This window comes from Salmo trutta, chromosome 17 (genome assembly GCF_901001165.1).
Source record: "Salmo trutta chromosome 17, fSalTru1.1, whole genome shotgun sequence".
Taxonomy (NCBI): domain Eukaryota; kingdom Metazoa; phylum Chordata; class Actinopteri; order Salmoniformes; family Salmonidae; genus Salmo; species Salmo trutta.
The window spans coordinates 44416486-44442311 of record NC_042973.1 but is presented as its reverse complement, the minus strand read 5'-3'; the positions used below and the strand labels follow the sequence as shown (position 1 = coordinate 44442311).

The following is a 25826-nucleotide window of genomic DNA, read 5'->3' as shown; positions in this document are numbered from 1 at the left end:
GTCCAAACAACCCCTTTTATAATGCAATGTGTTCTATTTAATTCTGTGATTCCAACAACCAGAATGTCATAGTGACATCGTCATTCTGAGAAAGGAATTATTCAAAGCAACCATGACAACAAACACACACACACTAAAGGCTGGTTAGTTTCTAGCTTGTTATCTGGCAAGCCACTTCAAGTAATGACCATATCATAGCTGACAATGTCTTAACTTTAGAAATGTTTTATTAATTATTACAGGAAAATAAACTCACAACAAGATTCCTTATTAACAAGTTAATGGCGAGCTAATTACAGTGAATAGAATTTTAGAAAGTGCACTCTCATCGCTGTCTCAGTCAGGTAACCATGACAATGGATGCAGTGACAGGGTCAAAGTTGAACTTTTTTCGTCAGTCTGCGATAAGGAAACCGACAGTCCCAGTGACGGTCTAAAGACATTGTAATTATCTACAGACATGTTGATAGACAAAGTATTAACCAGCCTAGCCTACCCCTTTCCTGCAGTCAAATAACAAAGTGGCCTCATGGGTGGAATTAATCAACATTATTTAATTTTTTTTACGTCGAAAGTCCGGTGTTCCTATGTCAAACGTTTTTTAGATGTTTCAGTCTTCTGATGTATATAAAGTGTAATATTGGGATGCAAACACATTTCAACTCTATATCTGACATGGTACAGATGTCTTCTTTTTTTAAGCCCATAACTAAGTGTGTGAGGTGTATACTTTTGTTTCAAAGTAGATTTGTTTAAGACTACCAAGAAACACCCTGTGAGACCCTGTTTTAGCCCACTGCAGGCTAAGAAGGAATATTTGCTGTTAGAGGGCCAGTCCAGTCCAGGATTGCAGGTTTGATAGCTTGACCTACCCCCCCCCCCTCCTTCTCCCTGTGTCCTACTTGACCAAGCAGGTGAGGGACAGTTAGAGAGTCAATGGCACCTTAGCTGGTCTAGTGGTTCCAAATCTGTTTTGGCTGTTTAGCCAACTATGGGTGTTGTATGCCAAACACAGTATGTCTTAGGAGTTGGATATACAGCACTAACAGATCTGCGACCAGGCTAGTGGCACCTTGGGTCTCCTGAGAGGTCTGACAGACTGACACACCTCTGGCTCTGGTCCCTGGCCCAGGGAAAGGAAGAGGTCCTGTTTCAGAGGGACAAAGAGGAGCTTGGCCCCTGACTCTGATCACTGTCTCTGAATATCATCATTGGTCTGATCACTGTGTCTGACTGAAAGCCTGAGTGGCATGTTGACCTAGTCAGGCTAGTCAGCCACAACACTCAGAATGAGAGCCCATAGCAGTTCAACACAGTCCAATCAAGCCTAGATAAATGGATAGTTGGATATCAGAACGCCACAGCCTGCAGAGCTAGTTAGGAAGGGCTGATAATCCTGCATGTGTTTCACTTCTTAGTTCAAAGGAAGGATTTCATCAGGCTTAGCCAGCTAGCTACAGTGTCAGCTGTTGGGCTTTTACAGAAAAGACCTTCAAATTGCTTCTAAATGCTCAGCTGATCCCGCTCGAAGTAATGCCGGTGTTGGGTTGCAAATGTCACAGGGTGCCACAACTTATTTAACAGATTTTATTTTCAATGTATTTCCCTTGAGCTGTGGTGATTACAGGGGTTTACAGTCCGTCTACACAGACTGTATAGGGTTCTTCGGCTGTCCCCATAGGAGAACCCTTTGAATAACCCTTTTTGGTTCCAGCTAGAACCCTTTTGGGTTCCAAGTAGAACCCTTTCTACAGAGGGTTCTACATAGAACCCAAAATGATTCTACCTGGAACCCAAATGTAACGGGCTTCGTAAGGATTGGACCAAGGTGCAGCGGGAACGTGTATACTCATCTTCTTTATTAAATCAAAAGAAGGAAAAACAAACAAATCACGTATACAAAACAACGAACGACACTAAACAGTCCTGTCAGGTGCACAGACACAAAACAGGAAACAACTTCCCACAAACCCCCATAGCACAAACACCCCTATACATAGGACCTTCAATCAGAGGCAACGAGGAACAGCTGCCTCCAATTGAAGGTCAATCAACAAACCCTAAACATAGAAGTAGAAAACTAGACTGAACATAGAAAAACACTAACCTAGAACATAGACCAAAAACCCCGGAACACTCTAAACAAACACCCCTCTTACATAAGTACATAGCCCAACAAACCCCGAACCACATAAAACAAACACCCCCTGCCACGTCCTGACCAAACTACAATAACAAATAACCCCTTTACTGGTCAGGACGTGACAGTACCCCCCCCTACGGTGCAGACCCCGGAACCACCTAAAACAACAAAACAAAACTTAATCCAAAAACTCTAAACACAAACAAAAAATAATCCCCAACTAAAGGGAGGGAAGGGAGGGTGGCCACCATCACCGACGGTTCTTGTGCTACACCCCCCCTCCCCCTACTACGGAGGTGGCTCAGGCTCCGGCTTTACTCCCCAACCTACCCTGTCCACCCCCGCTAAATACTCATTAAACTTTACCCCTCCCGAAGTCTCTGGGCTATGGCGCATCGCTGAAGACCTCGGGGCTGATGTGCGTTGCTGGAGACCTCGGGCTGATGCGCATCTCTGGAGACCTCGGACTGAAGGGCGACTCTGGCTGCGGCGATTCCGCACTGTAGGGCGACTCTGGCTGCTCCGATTCCGGACTGTAGGGCGACTCTCGCTGCGCCGATTCCGGACTGTAGGGCGACTCTCGCTGCGCCGATTCCGGACTGTAGGGCGACTCTCGCTGCGCCGATTCCGGACTGTAGGCCGTCTCTCTCGGCTCCGGACTGTGGGCCGTCTCTCTCGGCTCCGGACTGTGGGCCGTCTCTCTCGGCTCCGGACTGTGGGCCGTCTCTCTCGGTTCCGGACTGTGGGCCGTCTCTCTACGGGGCACTGTCGCCGGACACTCTGGACGGGGCACTGTCGCTGGACACTCTGGACGGGGCACTGTCGCCGGACACTCTGGACGGGGCACTGTCGCCGGACACTCTGGACGGGGCACTGTCGCCGGACACTCTGGACGGGGCACTGTCGCCGGACACTCTGGACGGGGCACTGTCGCCGGACACTCTGGTCGGGGCACTGTCGCCGGACAGTGTGGACGAGGCACTGTCGCCGGACACTCTGGACGAGGCACTGTTGCCAGAAGCTCTGGACGGGGACTGCGCACTGAAGACCTGATGCGTGGAGCTGGCTTAGGACGCGCCAGACTAAGGACACGCACCACAGGGATAGTGCGAGGAGCAGGAGTAGGACGAGCTGGACTGGGCTGACGCACTGGAGGCCTGGTGCGTGGGGCTGGTAGTGGAGGTACCAGACTGGAGACACGCACCCCAAGACTAGTGCGAGGAGCGGGAAGAGGACATCCTGGACTGGGCTGACGTACTGAAGGCCTGGTGCGTGGTGCTGGCTTTGGAGACGCCAGACTGGAGACACGCACCTCAGGGCTAGTGCGGATAGCGGGAACAGTATACACTGGGACGTGAAGGCGCACTGGTGGTCTCGAGCGCAGGATTGGCACCACCCTTACTGGCTGGGTGCCCGCTTCCCACCGGCAAATGCAGGACACTGGCACCAAGCATACCGGTCTGTGGATGCTTGGCCTCGACGCCGTGCGCATCACCCCATAGCACGGGGCCTGACCAGTACCACGCTGCCTCTAGTAAGCACAGGGAGTTGGCTTAGGGCTCAACCCTGGCCCAGCCAAACTACCCGTGTGCCCCCCCAAACATTTTTTGGGGGGGGCTGCCTCTCAGGTTTCCATGCCAACCGTGTTCCAGCAAAACACTCCCGATCCTCTCCAGCCTTCCTCCATGGTCCCTCTCCGGCTAAGATCTACTCCCAGGTCCACGACTCCCGATAGCTCCTCTCCAGCTCCTTACCCCGCTGCTTGGTCCGTTGGTGGTGGGTAGTTCTGTAACGGGCGTCGTAAGGATTGGACCAAGGTGCAGCGGGAACGTGTATACTCATCTTCTTTATTAAATCAAAAGAAGGAAAAACAAACAAATCACATATACAAAACAACGAACGACACTAAACAGTCCTGTCAGGTGCACAGACACAAAACAGGAAACAACTACCCACAAACCCCCATAGCACAAACACCCCTATACATAGGACCTTCAATCAGAGGCAACGAGGAACAGCTGCCTCCAATTGAAGGTCAATCAACAAACCGTAAACAAAGAAAAACACTAACCTAGAACATAGACCAAAAACCCCGGAACATTCTAAACAAACACCCCTCTTACATAAGTACATAGCCCAACAAACCCCAAACCATATAAAACAAACACGTCCTGACACGTCCTGACCAAACTACAATAACAAATAACCCCTTTACTGGTCAGGACGTGACACCAAAAGGGTTCTACCTGGAATGAGAAAAGGTGAATCTATGGGGACTGCTGATAAATGAATGAAAAATGACAGCTGATAAATGAAAATGGCGCCGGAAGAAATGGCAGTAGTTTTACGGGCGCCCAACCAATTGTGCTGCTACTGTTATTTTTCACTGTATTTTTACTGTTGTTTTTATTTCTTTACTTACTTATTGTTCACCCAATACCTTTTTTGCGCTATTGGGTAGAGCCTGTAAGTAAGCATTTCACTGTAAGGTCTAAACCGGTTGTATTCGACGCACGTGACAAATAAACTTTGATTTGATTTGAAGAACCTTTTTGGAACCCTTTTTTCTAAGAGTGTATGTGTCTACCTGTTGGTAGGGAGTTGTTATTTTTCATGTGATGTTACTAAGTGGCTCGTAGTAAAGTTGCGCTATCTCTGAACAATTTAGCTTCAAAAGGGTATTGGTCGGGGTATTTAGGATAGCTTATTGCAGATCATGCATTTAGGCCGAGGCCTATGTATTGCTGTCTTGGTAAGGGACACCTAATTCAAAAGTATGACGGCAAGTTATTTTAAGGAGAGCGTAGTATTCTCTGGAACAGGAACCGAAATCAGCCTCCAGTGATGAGGGGTGTTGGGAAATTCATAAGGCGTAAGGGAAGTGTGTTTACTGTGTGTGAAACCTAGAGTCAAAGCTCACACACCCACCTGCTCTATATATACACACACACACACACACACACACACACACACACACACACACACACATATATATATACACACACACACACACACACACACACACACACACACACACACACACACACACACACACACTGCTTCTGTCCCAGGTCTTTTGAACATTTTAGAGTCTGTCTCTAACTTAGTGTTCTCTCTCTCTCTTTCTTTCTCTCTCTCTCTCTCTCTCTCTCTCTCTCTCTTTCTTTCTTTCTCTCCCTCGCTCCCTCTCTCCCTCTCTCTATTTCTCTCTCACATGTCTGAGTCAGACAGAGGAAGTAAAAATAGAGCCACATTGCATTGTGTATATATAGCAGAGCAGGGCCCGGGCTCCCAGGCTGAACTGTTGGTTTGGGGGAGCTTTATGCCCAGTAGAGCGGCACACTGACTTTATACTTCACGCTGGTCGCCCTGGTCAGTGGATAGAGTTCTGGTGTGTGTGTGTGTGTAGGTGTAGGGGAGTGTTAATGTGTGTGTCTCTGCGGCTGTGTGTGCGGTATAGGAGCTGCTGAGCCGGACCTCATTGGAGACCCAGAAACTGGATCTGATGGATGAGGTTTCCTACCTGAAACTGAAGCTGGTCAACATGGACGAGGAACAGAACCACAACGACAGCAGCGAGGATCAGCAGAACAAAGCTGAGGTACGGTACTGTAGTACAGGCTGGGAGGAGGGGAGAGGATGGGTGTGTAAGAATCTCAGACTCTGGGCTGGTTTACCATAAAACTTGACTTAAACTCAGCCTGTTCTGAAAATGAATAGCACTGTTTTCTCCACTCAGGGCTTTGTATGGTGGCACCATTTACCCTCAGCTGTTAGTAAGATTCCCACAAAGCCCTATGAAGTAAGCCAACTTTGTGTCTTTGCTCGTTAGAGCAGGATGGAATGCCAAGTGAAAAACATCATTCCATCACTAAGGAGTTTTGTCTCAGTGAGGTCTCGCTGTGCCTTTACCACTCTAGCACCAAAGTGTAGAAGCAAATGGTAACACTATACTTAACACCCAGCATCATAACAGCTGACATAACTTGTCATAACCTGTCATAATATGGTCATAACCCTGTCATGACCCTATATTTACACCTGTAGTGACATACACCACATGACCAAAAGTATGTGGAGACCTGCTCGTTGGACATCTCATTCCAAAATCATGGCCATTAATATGGAGTTGGTCCCCCCTTTGCTGCTTTAACAGCCACGACTCTTGGCTTTCCACCTGATGTTGTAACATTGCTGCGAGGACTTGCTTCCATTCAGCCACAAGAGCATTAGTGAAGTCGGGCTCTGATGTTGGGCGATTAGGCCTGGCTCGCAGTCGGCATTCCAATTCATCCCAAAGGTGTTCGATGGGGTTGAGGTCAGGGCTCTGTGCAGGCCTGTCAAGTTCTTCCATACCAATCTCGACAAACCATTTCTGTATGTACTTCGCTTTGTGCACAGGGGCATGTCATGCTGAAACAGGAATGGGCCTTCCCCAAACTGTTGCCACAAAGTTGGAAGCACAGAATTGTCTAGAATATCATTGTATGCTGTAGCGTTAAGATTCCCCTTCACTGGAACTAAGGGGCCTAGCCCGAACCATAAAAAACAGCCTAGAACATTATTCCTCCTCCACCAAACTTTACAGTTGGCACTATGCATTGGGGCAGGTAGTGTACTCCTGGCATCCGCCAAAACCAGATTCGTCCATTGGATTGCCAGATGGTGAAGTGATTCATCACTCCAGAGAACGCGTTTCCACTGCTCTAGAGTCCAATGGTGGCGAGCTTTACACCACTCCAGCCGACGCTTGGCATTGCACATTGTGATCTTAGCTTGTGTTAGGCTGCTCAGCCATGGAAACCCATTTCATAAAGCTCTCGACGAACAGTTCTTGTGCTGACGTTGGTTCAAGAGGCAGTTGGGAACTTGGTTTGTGAGTGTTGCAACTGAGCACAGATGATTTTTACGCGCTTCAGCACTCTGTGGTCACGTTCTGTGAGCTTGTGTGGCCTATCACTTCACGGCAGAGCCGTTGTTGCTCCTAGACGTTTCCACTTCACAATAACAGCACTTACAGTTGACCAGGGCAGCTCTAGCAGGGCAGAAATTTGACGAACTGACTTGTTGGCTAGGTGGCATCCTATGCCGATGCCATGTTGAAAGTCACTGAGCTCTTCAGTAAGGCCATTCTACTGCCAATGTTTGTCTATGGAGATTGCATGGCGGTGTGCTCGATTTTATACACACATTTCAAGGGGTGTCCACATACTTTTGTATATATAGTGTATATTACATTATTTTATGGCTGGTTATGACACCTACATACGAGTGTCAAAACCCACATTTAATTCAATGTATTTTTTCCCTGCCATGAAGTTTCCTTTCGTTTGAAAGTTTGTTTCTTCGGTCCTTTGTTGTTGTAATTAATTCTTCACAGTCATGTTTTTTTTCTCATCATATTTTCAACAACTTGCTGAAAATACACTTTAACACTGTCATGAAGCATTTTGACCATCCTGTGTCACTTTACTTGGACTAAGAAAATGCACTTTATGACACTGTCAAGAAGCATTATGACCATCAGACTCATATAAGCCAGATAGGCCTATCACGTACATGTCCGTATGTCAGTCATCAGTCAAAAGGAGGGTGTCTTGTCCTGCTCCTGAAACCTGCTCCTGCCTTTGTCCCAGTCATCAGCAACAGAGCATTGGGGTAGTAGGTGCATGTCTGGCATTAATTTGTGCGCAATTACAATTAAATATTATCAATTTCAATTTTTTTTATATAACATACTGTTGACAAATAGGCTATGGTGTAATGGAATGCTTCACCTTCTTTTTTTATTTAACTTTTAACTATGCAAGTCAGTTAACAACAAATTCTTATTTACAATGACGGCCTACAGTGGGTTCAGAGGCAGAACAACAGATTTGTACCTTGTCAGCCTGGGGATTTGATCCAGCAACCTTTCGGTTACTGGCCCAACTCTCTAACCACTAGGCTACCTGCCACCCCTTGTGTGGTAGGTTTTGTGGGTTTTGACCCTCTTATGTAGGTGTCATAACCAGCCATAAAATAACTAGCATGGTAGGTTAGGGTGTTTTGACACTCTTATGTAAGTGTCATAACCAGCCATAAAATAATGCTAAATATGTCACAACAGGTGTAAATGTATGTGTCATGATGGTGGTATGACCATATTTTGACAGGTTATGACAAGTTAGGTCAGCTGTTATGCCATATTATGACATGGTTATGACGGTGTCATAACGTGTTATGACGCTGGGTGTCAAGTAAAGTGTTACCCATCAAACTATTTAGCTAGCCTAGTGTTTGAAATGCAATGTGATCTCCTTGTAATGAACAGTGTCGACTGTCCTGACGAGAAGGCAAACTTTTCTAGCGATACCAGGAAAAATCGGGCATCATCAGCTCATTGTTATGGATGTACCAAAATGAATGTCAATAGAAAAGAGCATAAACAAACGCAAATGCATCTACTTTGCTGTTATTCTGGCTGCAGAGGTCGTGACTGTGTTAGCCGTAGCTAGTTGGCTAGCTAGCAAGCAAGGGACAAGAACATTGCCATTGAGCATGGCAACGGAACATATAGAACGAACAACTGAGTTGCGTCCATAAATATCAAACTAATCGAAACAAACGACTGGATCGCGTCTCTTGCAACCAAAAGATCAGAAAGTAGAAATTCTCTTATAAAAATGAAAATATATAAAAAATGATGTATTTCTACCGGTAAATGTGTGCGTTAGGATTGTTTTCTTTGGCAACTATGGTATAAGTAAGAGATAAACGCTGACGTTCTGTACATTACCTTGGAAAAATGACCAGACCACGAGAGTCTCTTTTTGCTCCAGTGTAATGGGGCTAAGTCTTCCAATTACAATGAACACAGTTACGATTGTCCTTCTAAGAGCTTATACGGCTGTTAGATTGCTGATATTAGTTTATATTAGTTCCTCTGACTGTATCCGGAGCTAAGTCAGACCCCGCCTGACTCGGTGGATTTCCCCTCGTTACGTATTTACCCTGTTGCATCCCTCTGGGGAAGAGAAAGACTCGGCCACAGTCAGCTCAACACCAGCAGCCTGACAAACAAATCCAAAAAAAGACCCCGGTCCATTTCAACTGCAACAGCACTTCCGCCTCGCCTCCTTGATGAGCCATTAGTGCTGCTTTGTTCAGTGTATCACAGATGCTCTCAAATGGCACCGCAGCATGTGAGTGTGAGACCTTGGAGAAGAGGGGATTTGAGGAGGAAAGAGGTTGACTTTTCATGTGGCGTTGGCTGTGTGGGAATCATCAGAGCCTCAGCCCTGTCACAACCCCCAGCCTGTCTGTGTGGGAATCATCAGAGCCTCAGCCCTGTCACAACCCCCAGTCTGTCTGTGTGGGAATCATCAGAGCCTTAGCCCTGTCACAACCTCCAGTCTGTCTGTGTGGGAATCATCAGAGCCTCAGCCCTGTCACAACCCCCAGTCTGTCTGTGTGGGAATCATCAGAGCCTCAGCCCTGTCACAACCCCCAGTCTGTCTGTGTGGGAATCATCAGAGCCTTAGCCCTGTCACAACCCCAGTCTGTCTGTGTGGGAATCATCAGAGCCTTAGCCCTGTCACAACACCCAGTCTGTCTGTGTGGGAATCATCAGAGCCTCAGCCCTGTCACAACCCCAGTCTGTCTGTGTGGGAATCATCAGAGCCTCAGCCCTGTCACAACACCCAGTCTGTCTGTGTCATAGAGGATCTGGCCTTGTGTTAAATAAACATGATTTAGTGTTGTGGACAAACGCTGAGGTCCAGGGCACCCAAACGCCCTCGCTGCCCCAAAAGGCAATATAGAGACTGATAAACAGGGACGGAAATTGGCTGAGACGTGAAAACACGACGGGGCCTAAACAAGATCTTCTGACAGACAAGCGGGCAGATGAGAAATGGCACGGAGCAGAAACGCCGGCTGTATTCAAGAAATTCTGATGAGCAATCATCAACTGAGCATAACGCTAAAGACATTTGCTCAGCAGATCGGCTACAATAGTGACATCTGTGGGAAGTCAAATCTCGGTTGTATTTCTAATGAAGCATTGCAATAACCGAGAGCAATCTGACTGTGACATTATGCAGAGATGTCTTGGGGACAGAGTAAGTTATACTGACTGAGGGGGGAACATGTAATGTACACACCCTGTCAGGTCACGCCTCTCTGCCCCCGTCCCATAAATCAATGATATCCGGGCAGAGCTGGACTCAACGCAGGTCGTGTTGCCGTGGTAACATGAAACCAGTGTGCATTTGTTTCATCCACAAACACTTGTCCCTGGAAGTGACAGCTGCTGGGCCCCATGCACTAAGGGGGAATGGCAGAAATTCACTTGGAACATTCCACAAGTGCAAACACTTTCACCGCGGAGACCTCCCCTCGACCACCAAGCTCAGAGCGTACAGCTATATATAGAGGGGGAACGTGTGTCTTATCAGCCGTACTGTAAGTGTAACATCATCTGGCACTATCATATGAAACTTCCTCTGTCCACAGCCCTGGCATTTCTGTCAGTGTATCCAAGATTAGGACATTAAACACCGCCCCTCCCTACTATTCAGGATATGGAGTTGCGCATTACTACTCAGCACGTTAGTGCAGTGGTATTTCAACTTTTTCAGCTGGGACCCCATTTCTGGAAAAATCCTTCTTTTTACCGGTCTCCTCCCGTTCATCTACACCAGGGGTGTCAAACTCAATCAGCGTACGGGCCACATTGAAAAAACACAACAAATTCGCGGGCCAGACATAGCCTATTGTGTTTTTTTTGGTTGTTATTTTACGTGCACACAACTGGCCCAAACTGGCCATTGTTTTATTTGAAAAAATATGGCCCTTTATAATGTCCACTTACTATATGTACATAGGATGCTGTATATAGCATTTTAACATATTAAAACAAAATAATCATTTTTTAAATTGTTTTATTTCACCTTTATTTAACTAGGTAGGCTAGTTGAGAACAAGTTCTCATATACAACAGCAACCTAGCCAAGATAAAGCAAAGCAGTGCGACACAAACAACACAGAGTTACACATGGGATAAACAAACGTACAGTCAATAACACAACCCCCAGTCTGGGCATCCTTATTTAAGAAGGTGAGAAAAGCTCCCCTGTGGCTCAGTTGGTAGAGCGTGGTGTTTGCAACGCCAGCATGGTGTGTGCAACGCCAGGGTTGTGGGTTTGATTCCCACGGGGGCCCAGTACAAAAATTAAGAAATTAAAAAATGCATGAAATGAAAATGAAATGTATGTATTCACTACTGTAAGTCGCTCTGGATAAGAGCGTCTGCTAAATGACTAAAATGTAAATGTAAAGTACTTTTAAAGAATAACCAGGCATCCTCTACTGACGGAATGAGGTCAATATCCTTCCAGGATACCCGGGCCAGGTCGATTAGAAAGGACTTCTCAATTAAGTGTTTTAGGGAGTGTTTGACAGTGATGAGGGGTCGTCGTTTGACCACAGGCAATGAGGCAGTGATCGCTGAGATCCTGGTTGAAGACAGCAGAGGTGTATTTAGAGGGCAGGTTAGTCAGGATGATATCTATGAGGGTGCCCGTGTTTATGGATTTAGGGTTGTACCTGGTAGGTTCCATAATAATTTGTGTGAGATTGAGGGCATTTAGCTTAGATTGTAGGACGGCCGGGGTGTTAAGCATATCCCAGTTTAGGTCACCTAACAGTACAAACTCTGAAGATAAATGGGGGACAATAAATTCACATATGGTGTCCAGGGCACAGCTGGGGGCTGAGGGGGTCTATAACAAGCGGCAACAGTGAGAGTCTTATTTCTGTAAAGGTGGCTTTTTAAAAGTAGAAGCTCGAACTGTTTGGGCACAGACCTGGACAGCATGACAGAACTCTGCAGGCTATCTCTGCAGTAGATTGCAACTCCACCCCTTTTGGCAGTTCTATCTTGGCGGAAAATGTTGTAGTTGGGGATGGAAATCTCTGAATTTTTGGTGTCCTTCCGAAGCCAGGATTCAGACAAGGCTAGGACATCAGGGTTGGTGGAGTGTGCTAAAGCAGTGAATAAAACAAACTTAGGGAGGAGGCTTCTGATGTTAATATGCATGAAACCAAGGCTTTTACGGTTAGAGAAGTCAACAAATGATAGCTCCTGAGGAATAGGAGTGGAACTGGGGGCTACAGGGCCTAGGTTAACCTCTACATCACTAGAGGAACAGAGGAGGAGTAGGATGAGGGTACGGCTAAAGGCTATGAGAATTGGTTGTCTAGTGCGTTGGGGACAAAGAATAAAAGGAGCAGATTTCTGGGCATGGTAGAATAGATTCAAGGCATAATGTACTGACAAGAGTATGGTAGGATGTGAGTACAGTGGAGGTAAACCTATGTGTTGAGTGACAATGAGAGAGGTTTCGTCTCTGGCGGCACAAGTTAAGCCAGGTGAGGTCTTTGCATGTGTGTAGGGTGCGACGAAATAACTATCTAATGCATTTTGAGCGGGACTGAAGGCTCTACAGTGAAATAAAACAGTAAAAACTAGCCAATGCAGCAGTAGACAAGGCATATTGACATTAGAGAGAGGCATAAAGCAGGTGCATAATATTCTGTGACCCTAATCAAAAAGTATTTAATAACTCCAAATAACAACAACTTAGCTGTAGGTTATTGTAAAATTTTAACTTAATTTCATTTTTTTTGCACTGCATGGATCACCAGTGTGGATCACCTGCATGGATCACCAGTGGATCACCAATGTCTTGTAGTTGAGTAGCCAGGCTACTGCTCAAATGTTGCTGTAATAGGCCTACATGTTTCTCCTTTGCATGGTGTTTTGTTGCAGGTTTTGCTTTTTGGTTATTGATTGTCAAGCTTTAAAAACTGAAGCCAGACTGCAACCCTTTAGCAGCCGAGCTACTTTCCCTCCCCTGTGAGCTGTAAACGGGACACACAAAAGCTGTTGTCTCATTTATACTCGCTTGTGTGTCCTATTGTCCTTTAGTAGTAATTTAAACCCGTGTGTAAATCCTTTATCTTATAACTTTTTGATAACCAAGATGGCATTTTCTGTTGGCTACAGCAAGGACCCTTTGGAACAGAAACATGGCATGGACATTTAGCCTACAACACATTTAAACTTTTGGTCTGGTAGAATATTCCGTCAGTGCCGTTAGTGATGATATGATACAGTGCACTGGCTAGCTCGTGTGTAGGTAGGTGTATGTGTGGGTCAGGGACACTGGCGATTTTAGCATGTAAATCTTGGTGGGGCAAACAAAAGAAAATCACAACACTACACAACACTAAATAATTAATTAATTGCACTATAATGGGGACAAACGGTGCCCACAAACTGTTTGGGGGGCATACCTAAAGCAGTCCCAACATCTTATCACTGCTACCTGGCTCAGCTGAGCCTTGTCTGTCAGCGAAACAGTTCATTCAGCCTCATTTACCGCCTTGTAAATAAAACATAGCTGATATGGCTGACTTGCTTAAACAAATGTGGTTTCTACTGACAATTGAGATGTACAAACTATGGCATAAGGGGATGACAAGCGGATAAGAGGCAATCCGTAATTTCGATTAAGATGTTAATGAGCGAGCTAGGATGGACATAGTCAATATAACTATTTGTTCAGCACTTTTGAAATGTACGACAAAATTCAGAACATGGGCTGTTCTTACAATATTCTCCCTGTACACAAAGTCAGAACTGTAGGATAAATAAAGAGGGCATATAAGCAGACAATGAATTCTCTTACAATATTCAATGATTACATTTCTCTAAAACAGGCTATAGGCTACATGTGCGCCACCAAGTCAGAACAGTAGGCGAAATTAAGAGGGGGAAAGGGACCAAATTATTAGGGTGAGGCACATGGGCTACTAACAGCTCACTACACAACATACACTTTGTAATTTCTTAGCTACAGTATACATATCTCCATGGCATATTACATAATTTATGCAGCAGCATACAAGACATTTTTGGACTCAACTTGTTGTGCTGTGCTCACTTGAACAGGAAGGTGGCGCGGTGGTCCTTTGTCATCAAAGTCTGGCATTCTCTGGTTTTATGGTGCTTTCAAGACAACTGGGAACTCTGGGAAAAAAACAAGGTTGAATCATGACGTCAGTGATCTTCAGGTCTGAGCTCTAGAAAGAGGCCTGAGTTCCCGACTTGAAATTCCAAGTTGGATGACCGTTCAAAACGTATTTTCCCAGTCAGAGCTCGTTTTTTCAGAGTTCCCAGTTGTCTTGAACTCACAGAAGTCAGATTTCTCAGGTCTGAGTTTCCAGTTGTTTTGAACTCACTGAAGTCATATTTCTCAGTTCTGAGTTTCCAGTTGTTTTGAGCGTGGAAGAAGTCATGCTGGATTGACAGCATGGCCAATGTTGAATGTTTATCATTTTAAGCTTGGAAAAGAGACCCTTAAACCCAGACTTGGAACCACAAACCCACTCCACTGAATAGCAGGCTAGTGATTGCTTTTCAATGCTTGCAGTTAGCCACTAATTCCTTCCAAACCACTCATTGTTGAATTTGCGATTTCCAACTTGTTGTGTAATGTTTATGTACAATGGCAGATTAGCACCGATACGTTTTATCTATAATTTCTCTTCATTATTTTTCTTCAAATGACAAGAATTAAAAACCATTTGCCAGTAGATTGTCGACTTGATTCACGATGATGACTGCTAGCTTGCTAGATAAGAATTTTAATGTATGATGTTGACATGATTAGTCCAATCAAAGCTACTGTAGATATAACCTGATTTGACATAATTTTATCTGTCGCCAATGGCCTTGAGCCTTCTTGGATGGGCACTTCAAATGTAACTCTATGGCAGCACCAAAGGGGCTTGAATTTTTGAGCTCTACCCTTAGACTTGGCAGTGACATAGTGTCCCCATGAGTGACAGAACACTGAAACAATCACGGTGCAACAAGTGAACATTACCCAATCATGGCGCAACTAGAGAACATTACCAACATCTACGCTCCGTATTTTTCGCTGGCTGCCCCACCACCACAGAAAGCACTGAGCTAGGTAGAAACACCTGCATTTTGGAGCTGCCTTACTCAAGAAAGCAAAAAGACCGAGTTTGTATGAAGCTTTATTAACTCAAAGATTTGTAGATAATTTTTTACATTGTTTGCAAACTGATATGTGACACGTATTAATGTCAAAATAACATGCAAAACAGGCAACCCCCCCCAAAAAAAACACTTAACCTTTTAACCTTTTCACTAATATCCAATGGTAGAGCGTGGCGCGAAATACAAATACCTAAAAAATGCTATAACTTACATTTCTCAAACATATGACTATTTTACACCATTTTAAAGACAAGACTCTCATTAATCTAACGACATTGTCTGATTTCAAAAAGGCTTTACAGCGAAAGCAAAACATTAGATTATGTCAGGAGAGTACCTTGCCAAAAATAATCACACAGCCATTTTCAAAGCAAGCATATATGTCACAAAAACCCAAACCACAGCTAAATGCAGCACTAACCTTTGATGATCTTCATCAGATGACACTCCTAGGACATTATGTTATACAATACATGCATGTTTTGTTTTGTTCAATCAAGTTCATATTTATATCAAAAACCAGCTTTTTACATTAGCATGTGATGTTCAGAACTAGCATACCCACCGCAAACTTCCGGTGAATTTACTAAATTACTCATGATAAACGTTCACAAAAAACATAACAATTATTTTAAGAATTATAGATACAGAACTCCTTTATGCAATCGCGGTATCAGATTTTAAAACAGATTTAAAAATTCTACTTCAACAACAAATGTTGTTTTGGTTCCAAATAATCCATAGTTATATTCAAATAGCGCCGTTTTGTTCGTGCGTTGAGGTCACTATCCGAAGGGTAGTGACCTCAACGCGAGTGCATTTCGTGACAAAAAAAATCAAAATATTCCATTACCGTACTTCGAAGCATGTCAAACGCTGTTTAAAATCAATTGTTATGCTATTTTTCTCGTAAAATAGCGATAATATTCCAACCGGGGCGACGTTGTATTCATTCAAAGGCTGAAAGAAAAAAATTTAGTAGTCTCGTGAACGCGCATCTCCAGTGTCACTGTTCCCAGCCTGACCACTAACAAATACTCCTGCTGTTCTTCGCCCAGAGACTGCAGACACCCCATTACACTTTCTAGCGCCTTCTGAGAGCCAATGGAAGCCTTAGAAAATGTCACGTTACAGCACAGATGCTGTATTTTTGATAGAGATGCTACAGAAGGACAATAAATTGTCAGACAGGGCACTTCCTGTATGGAATCTTCTCAGGTTTTGGCCTGCCATATGAGTTCTGTTATACTCACAGACACCATTCAAACAGTTTTAGAAACTTTAGAGTGTTTTCTATCCAAATCTACTAATTATATGCATATTCTAGTTTCTGGGCAGGAGTAGTAACCAGATTAAATCGGGTACGTTTTTTTATCCGGCTGTGAAAATACTGCCCCCTATCCCAGACAGGTTAAACAAGGAGGCAAACAATGACATGCTACATTTAAATAAATGATGTATCATTGTATGTAGCCTACACTGAAGTATTATCTTCAGTGTCACTATGACAATGAACGCACCCTGAAAGAGCTGAATGTGTTACCATTTTATTAATAGGCCTACAGCTTGCACTAGGATGTATTGATTAGTTGACTGTAAAATGATAAACTTTCTTCTAGTGTGGCTGCTCACCAACGTGGATTTGAGTTCGGACTCAAGATAAACTTGTTAAAATAACAGTTACTGCAAAACTGCAATCTGTTGGTGTTTGTTCACATCCATCTGAGTCAACATTTGTAATTGGCTGATGAAGAATTTGTTGCAGGATATAATCACTGCCACCTGGTGAATTTAGCATCAGGCTAACTTCATGTTATCTGATGGGACCAGCTACAATTTAGCATTCTGTCACGTGTAAGTAAATCAACAATTTTTGTTGGCTGTTAAGCATTTTGAGTCGGATAAATTGTTTAAGTTTAAATCTGTGCTTAAGTTCGCAAGTATGCCCCCAAGGTAACTATCCACACATAGACATGGGCAGCAAACCTTCTCCGGTAACACAGGTTTGAGCAATGGGGGCTGGAACTAGGTACAGCAGGAGACATTGCTTGCAAACTGATATGTGACACGTATTAATGTCAAAATAACATGCAAAACAGGTGGGGCTCATAACAGCCCTGAATGACGACTCGCCACTACTCTGGGAGGAGCGGTGTGTGTGTGGCAATGCACTGTCGTTTGGCGTGCAGCACGTTGGCAGTGCTTGCTGTGACTTTTAGTGCAGCGCATCGCGGGCGGTATGGAAGCGGGCCAAAACTAATTGACAAACCAAATCATTGCGCAGGCCGGATAGAAATGTGTCATATTTTAAAATGTTGGCGACCCCACTGCAGTTCCCCCGTGACCCCACTAGGAGTCGTGACCCCCACTTTGAATACCACTGTGTTAGTGAGACATCCCGTTTCACATGCCCTTAGGTTTAATCATAGTTGGCCAAACTGCTAAGAATTTAGTTAGGAATCAACTTTCTGTCCAAAATCTTTGGTACTTTCCAATTCCCATGGGAAGTAAAGCAAACGTTTGCCCTTGAGTCAGACAAGCCGTTCCTCCCATTTGCACTTTGAGAACTTGCAAAGTAGGTCAGGAACTTTTCTTATGCTGTCTGGCAGCATGTGACAGTTTAACCGTGTCAAATATGATCTGCATTGAAGCTCAGAGGTCCCTTTACTCTCATCTTAGTAATAACCACTTCTGTTACGTGTCACATATAAAAAAAACAACCAACATAAAAACATTTAACTCGCAACAGTGCATATTATTTTGAAACTTTTTTATTATTATTTCTCAGTTTTCTGTTTTGTATTTTCTTCTCCCTCTCACAGTGTGTGGTAAATCTGATTAGCGAGCTCCAGGAGCAGATGTGTAGGTTTCAGGAGGAGATCCATACCCGGATCATGGAGAAACGGGCCATGGAGGCCCAGGGGGAGAGTGGTGCCCGCAAGGTCTACGACCAGTGCCCCGACGTAGGCTTGGGTGGCTCTGACGTGGAGGAGTTTTGCTGTCGCTGTGGAGGACTGAATGTAGGCAGACTCTCTGAACCAAATGGACGCACTCCCCCGTCTCTCTTAACCCCAGTCCTCCTTACCCCTCTGGAATCCTCTACAGGCTTTAACACTAACCACTTCTCCTACAGTGTCCACGTCTCTACCTCTACTACTACATTGTGTGGGAATCCTGTGGTTTTCATGTGTGCTGTTGGCTTCCATGTCCAGGTGTTATCTCAATCTGCGTTACTCATTGTAAGTGGTGTGGTGTGTTTGCATATCCGTGGGTCACCTTATTAATGCAGCCAAGGTTTGCTGGTCACTGTCTCCAAGTACTAGGCTACTAACTACCCTGTCTCTAAACATGAGATTCATTGTTAACATGTTTTTTATGACTTTATGACATTTTCAAAGAAACATTATATTCTTGTTGCCAGTTTGTTACAATATTCAGTCTAGACACAACTTTTTAAAATGTGCCTAATTGATGCTATAACAAACTGGCAACCAGACTAGCTAACTGACAGGTAATGGCCATAAACATTGGTCATTTTACATAGTCTGAGCCATACATACTGAGTACAGTATAGGGGACTGACTGACTGGTCACATATTAAAAGGGTCACCTACTGTGTTTCCTGGGAAGTGGAGGTTTAACTTTTTGTCTTAACTGCACAGTGTTTTCGGCTGTTAAGGGAACAAACTACTTGGGATTTTGAAAACCTTCCCTTCTACTTTTTGGTGTAACATGTTCATTTATAAACTGAGAGAACAATGTCTATATCCTAACACTGGTTTTTGACTGTGGAGAAATTGGCGTTTTTGTGTGAAAGGCACAGTGAAGAGCATGGTGTTTTTAGTTTGGAGATTTTACATCAAAGAGGCAGTTATTTTCATCTAAAACATTACAATATGTTCTGTGTTATTCACAGGGCTTCCTGCAAGAACTCCGGTTTCTCAAGAGTAAAGTGGATGAGCTGGAGGGGGAGAAATTGCAGTATGAGAAAAAACTAAAGGCCACAAAGGTAAAAATCATTTCTGTAACCTTTATTCTTTATAGTTCACTAATTATCTGTCAGTTTAGTTTATTCACATGGCACTTTGTGACACCCACTTTAGTTATTTAGTTATTTTTGCTTATTAATATTCCAATTTCCTTTGAACACATACAGTACAGTCGGAAAGTATTCAGACCCCTTGACTTTTCCCACATTTTGTTACGTTACAGCCTTATTCTAAAATGTATGATTTTCCTCATCAATCTACACACAATACACCATAATGACAAAGTGAAAATAGTTTTTTATAAATTGTTGCTAATTTATAAAAAATAAATAAACAGAAATACCTTATTTACATAAGTATTCAGACTCTTTGCTTTGAACCTCGAAATTGAGGTCAGGTGGATCCTGTTTCCATTGATCATCCTTGAGATGTTTCTACAACTTGGTTGGAGTCCACCTGTGGTAAATTCAATTGATTGGACATGATTTGGAAAGGCATACACCTGTCTATATAACGTCCCACAGTTGACAGTGTATGTCAGAGCAAAAACCAAGCCATGTGGTCGAAAGAAATGTCCGTAGAGCTCCGAGACAGGATTGTGTCGAGGCACAGATCTGGGGAAAGGTACTGAAAAATGTCTGCAGCATTGAAGGTCCCCAAGAACACAGTGACCTCCATCATTTTTAAATGGCAGAAGTGGGAGGTGACCAAGAACCTGATGTTCACTCTGACAAAGCTCCAGAGTTCCTCTGTGGAGATGGGAGAACCTTCCAGAAGGACAACCATCTCTGCAGCATTCCACCAATCAGGCCTTTATGGCAGAGTGGCCATATGGAAGCCACTCCTCAGTAAAAGGCACATGACAGCCTGCTTGGAGTTTGCCAAAAGGAACCTAAAGACTCTCAGACCATGAGAAACATGATTCTCTGGTTTGATGAAACCAAGATTGAACTCTTTGGCCTGAATGCCAAGTGTCTGGAGGAAATCTGGCACCATCCCTACGGTGAAGCATTGTGGGGGCAGCATCATGCTGCGGGGATATCTTTCAGAAGCTGGGACTGGGAGACTAGTCTGGATTGAGGCAAAGATAAATGGAGAAAAGTACAGAGAGATGAATACCTGCTCCAGAACGTTCAGGACCTCAGACTGGGGCGAAGGTTCACCTTTTCCAGGACAACGACCCTAAGCACACAGCCAAGATAACGCAGAAGTGGCTTCGGGACAAGCCTCTGAATGTTCTTGAGTGGCCCAGCCAGAGCCCAGACTTGAACAAAATCAAACATCTCTGGAGAGACCTGAAAAGAGCTGTGCATCAACGCTCCCCATCCAACCTGACAGAGCTTGAGAGGATCTGCAGAGAAGAATGGGAGAAACTCCCCAAAAACATTTATTTATTTTATTTTACCTTTACTTAACTAGGCAAGTCAGTTAATAACAAATTATTATTTTCAATGACGGCCTAGGAACAGTGGGTTAACTGCCTTGTTCAGGGGCAGAAAGACAGATTATTTTATTTTTTTACCTTGTCAGCTCGGGGATTTGATCTTCCAACCTTTCGGTTACTAGTCCAGCGCTCTAACCACTAGGCTACCTGCCAAATACAGATGTGCCAAGCTTGTAGCGTCATACCCAAGAAGAATCGAGGCTGTAATCACTGCCAAAGGTGCTTCAACAAAGTACTGAGTAAAGCGTCTGAATACTTATGTAAATGTGATATTTCAGTCTTTTATATTTAGTAAATGTGCAAAACTTTATAAAAAACTATTTTTGCTTATTCATTATGGGGTATTGTGTGTAGATTGATGAAAAACAAAACCATTTAATCCATGTTAGAATAAGGCTGTAATGTAACAAAATATGGAAAAAGTAAAGGGGTCTGAATACTTTTTGAATGCAGTGTAATTGCCTCTTTATTTACTTTGTTGCTCTTGGCAACCCCAATTTTGGAGATAAACTTTGTTCCTATCTTCAAGCTTACTGTCCACCCCTTCTGGCTTTCTCTCCCTCTAGCTGTCTATCTCTTACTCTCTCCATGTGTGTTACCAGTCGCTCTTGTCCAAGCTCTCTAGCCTGAAGCTCACTGTAGAGCATACTCAGGTAGAGAAGCAGCACTGGGAGGAGCGATGGCTGACCGCTCAGGTGCCTCTTCTTCTTCCTCACCCCTAAACCGCCTCTCGTGCTGACTCCTCCTTCTCCTCCCCCTCTGCTCTTGTTGTGCTCCACCTCCTCCTTCGTCTGCACCTGTCCCTCTTCCTCCTCCTCCTCTTCCTCTCAGCCTTCCCCTCTTCCTCTCCTCCTCTTGTTAACCCCCATGGTTGTGGAATCTCATTCACCCAATCCCATACAGGTTCAGGTGGTTCTACTGAGATCCTCTGGGTAGAGTTTACTAGGAGTGTTGTCCCCTGTATGACTATTAAATGTACGGAATCCATATGAGGAACACCTCTGACGTACCCGTTTTAAGTCACTTTAGATTAGAGCTCAGATGTTATTTCCTTATACATTTAGTTAAATAATGTGGAACGATATGAAAGATTCCTCCAAAATAAGGACATGTACTTTGTGTTATATATATATGTTGGGAGAATGAGAGAAATTCAAAACATAACAAATTAAGAGAAATGTATGAAAGAGAAAAACAAACAAATAGAGAAAAGGGAGGAGAGATACTGAGCGAGTGATGCTTTTGATATTGACTCGGTCCGACAGCTCACTATTACTCCCCCGTCCTCCCTTACCAAGAACTAATAATACAGAAAACTCGGCATGCTCCAATGGTATTCTGTTATTCAATGTACGTGTTTTGCAAGAGCGAGCGGAAGGGGGTAGAGGGGGCGATACGTACGTCTCAGGCTGCAGACAGGTTGTCCATGTGCACAGGATATATCTACAGTCGTGGCCAAAAGTTTTGAGAATGACACAAATATTAATTTCCACAAAGTTTGCTACTTCAGTGTCTTTAGATATTTTTGTCAGATGTTACTATGGAATACTGAAGTATAATTACAAGCATTTCATAAGTGTCAAAGGCTTTTATTGACAATTACATGAAGTTGATGCAAAGTTGATGCAAAGAGTCAATATTTGCCATGTATGAAATGTATGCATTCACTACTGTAAGTCGCTCTGGATAAGAGCGTCTGCTAAATGACTAAAATGTAAATGTAATGTAAAAATGTGTTGACCCTTCTTTTTCAAGACCTCTGCAATCCGCCCTGGCATGCTGTCAATTAACTTCTGGGCCACATCCTGACTGATGGCAGCCCATTCTTGCATAATCAATGCTTGGAGTTTGTCAGAATTTGTGGGTTTTTGTTTGTCCACCCGCCTCTTGAGGATTGACCACAAGTTCTCAACGGGATTAAGGTCTGGGGAGTTTCCTGGCCATGGACCCAAAATATCGATGTTTTGTTCCCCGAGCCACTTAGTTATCACTTTTGCCTTATGGCAAGGTGCTCCATCATGCTGGAAAAGGCATTGTTCGTCACCAAACTGTTCCTGGATGGTTGGGAGAAGTTGCTCTCGGAGGATGTGTTGGTACCATTCTTTATTCATGGCTGTGTTCTTAGGCACAATTGTGAGTGAGCCCACTGCCTTGGCTGAGAAGCAACCCCACACATGAATGGGCTCAGGATGCTTTACTGTTGGCATGACACAGGACTGGTGGTGCCCTGATCCCGCAGCTGAATCAACTTTAGGAGACGGTCCTGGCGCTTGCTGGACTTTCTTGGGCGCCCTGAAGCCTTCTTCACAACAATTGAACCGCTCTCCTTGAAGTTCTTGATGATCCGATAAATGGTTGATTTAGGTGCAATCTTACTGGCAGCAATATCCTTGCCTGTGAAGCCCTTTTTGTGCAAAGCAATGATGACGGCATGTGTTTCCTTGCAGGTAACCATGATTGACAGAGGAAGAACAATGATTCCATGCACCATCCTCCTTTTGAAGCTTCCAGTCTGTTATTCGAACTCAATCAGCATGACAGAGTGATCTCCAGCCCTGTCCTTGTCAACACTCACACCTGTGTTAATGAGAGAATCACTGACATGATGTCAGCTGGTCCTTTTGTGGCAGAGCTGTAATGCAGTGGAAATGTTTTTTGGGGATTCAGTTAATTTGCTTGGCAAAGAGGGACTTTGCAATTAATTGCAATTCATCTGATAACTCTTCATAACATTCTGGAGTATATGCAAATTGCCATCATACAAACGGAGGCAGCATACTTTGTGAAAATTCATATTTGTGTCATACCTCAAAACGTTTGGCCACGACTGTACACTGTGCTCATCCAGCAGAGACGAGTCAAGTTTGTGTGTGTGGTCGTGAACGGTAGACAGAAGTTCACTCTAGGACTCCTGTTTAGTTCACTGACCAAGTTCATGACCTCCTAAAGGTGTCTCTGTAGTTATTGACTAGTGACTACTTCCACACAGGCTCCAGTCAGTTCAGACTGGCAGATAATCATCATGCTCACCTCCAGGCTACCACTCAGGCTGCCCTATAGGCTATATTGGCTTAGTGAGATTCCCTGTTTAATGTGCATGTGGTCTATTGGGTTTGTACTGCAGTGGTGAAGTGTACTGTTGTGCTTTCATCCGGCCTCATTCTCCAGTTCTATGTCTTCTACTGTACCTAGTTCCAGCCCCTATTGCTCAAACCTGTGTTACCGGAGAAGGTTTGCTGCCCATGTCTATGTGTGGATAGTTACCTTGGGGGCATACTTGCGAACATGAGCAAAGATTTAAACTTAAACAGTTTATCCGGCTCAAAATGCGTATCACCCAGTTAGAATTGTCGATTTACTTACATGTGACAGAACGCTAAATTGTAGCTGGTCCCATCAGATAACATGAAGTTAGCCCGATGCTAACTTCACCAGGTGGCAGTGATTATATCCTGCAACAAATTCTTCATCAGCCTAAGATCTTAGACTTTATATCCATCAACCAATGTCATTTCTTAAAATCGTTCAATACCCATTTTGAAACTGTTTACATTAAAATGGTTGATCGCAAATATGGCCCCCTTGTGTTTAAAGTGCTTTGTACGACTAGAATAGATGTCTTTGAAACACAGAGATTTTTATTGACTTGAATTTATCAGTATTTGTTTGTCCTCCCTACCCCACTAAGGACTTAAAGCGATGCTCCAAAACTTTTGTATAATTTCAGCCAGTAGTTTTGAAAGTGGTGCTCACGAGCCAAAATGGTTCCCCGTTTTTGTTGTTCTACGTCATCCAATTTGTATGATACAGTATGTTACGAATCCAATTTGCACAATATGTTACACATTTTAATGTCTTTAAGATTGTGGACTGTGTCTTTTATCAGGAATTATGCACCACACCTAGGGCTGTTGCGGTGACCGTATTACCGCCACACTGTCGGTCACGAGTCATCAAGACAGTCAAATTCCACATGACCGTTTTGTCACGTAATTAGGCTTCTCCAAGCTCTGATGCTGCTGCTGATCATTAGTAGCCTTCCAAACTTGCTAACTGCCTGGTACTCAGCACGATTGTCCCTTTACACAATCTGGCATCAATGCAAATGTAATCGGAAATCGAATCTAATGCTTCATGAGAGCCCATGAGCTCATGTTGCACAACATTTCTATAGGCTATGCAATTGCGCGAGAAAACAGAGTGATGGCCTCTACTAAAAAGAGGAGTTTCCCATCTTATTTCTATAGGCTAGGCCTGCTATATTTATTTCTAAACTTTCCTAATATTAAGCACATTGCTTATATTTACAACAGGAGTATAGCCTACCTGGCTGGCATGAACTAAAGTGGCCAAATAACTTTTTAAAATTAAGCACATTAATATGGGATCTATTGCATCCCACAACTCCCCCAGACTATGTTTGGAATATTTATTTCTTGCACAGAATAGAATAGGTCGACTTTTGTACTATGGCGGATAGTAGATTGACATAGACTAGTGCTTTTACTGTTCGTTAGGCCTACTCATCTTGTTGGCTGACGAAAAATAAATGTGAACAGTTCAGTTGCATCCCCGATGTGTCTGTCTTCACTTGTAGTATATGAGAAAGACCCAGTCAAGTGATGGAGAGCCATGTGAGTGAGAGGTGATTTGGAACGCGCAGCACTCAGGACGAAGGGCACAATGGCCACTGGCCGGCCGCAAAAGGCATGGATTTGTTTAGGGTGTATTACGGCCACACAAAGGGAATGCCGGCGTGAAATTCTTGGCATTATCAAGTGCTTGTCAGATTGTGAATGCATGACTGATGTAGTGTTTACAGAACAAAGCAGAGCTCATGACTTTCAAGCAACTGTTTTTAAAATCGTCATTAGTCTCATCATGCAGCCTTACAATGTATTAAAAATGAAAACATATAGCCCAACATTTGTATAACAACTAAAGTTACATTAATAACTCTAAATTAAGCATATAGGAGTACCTATTTCTTTGTTAATCGCTCCACACAGAATAGCCACATGTGCGCACTCCCTCAAATCGTTTGGAGAAAATATCCTTTGTATTTTATTCAGCTTTGTTCAATTGTATTCTTCCTACTATAAAATAATGCCACGGAATTCTAAGCAAATCTTGTCTGCTAAATGAACTAGTGTAGCCCACAGCCATTGGCATAGC

General features: G+C 43.8%; 1 protein-coding gene across 2 annotated transcripts in view; it reads left to right on the top strand.

Moving 5' to 3' along the window:
* Positions 1-25826, top strand: part of LOC115152265 (liprin-beta-2) — a 105203-nt gene that overhangs the window by 58651 nt on the left and 20726 nt on the right. The window contains exons 7-10 of one of the 2 annotated variants that reach the window (XM_029696954.1): positions 5604-5744; positions 18041-18238; positions 19135-19227; positions 21218-21346. In XM_029696954.1, coding sequence (XP_029552814.1) covers positions 5604-5744; positions 18041-18238; positions 19135-19227; positions 21218-21346 — 561 coding nt within the window. The remainder of the gene's footprint in view (positions 1-5603; positions 5745-18040; positions 18239-19134; positions 19228-21217; positions 21347-25826) is intronic. The other variant, XR_003867450.1, reaches the window with a different exon arrangement.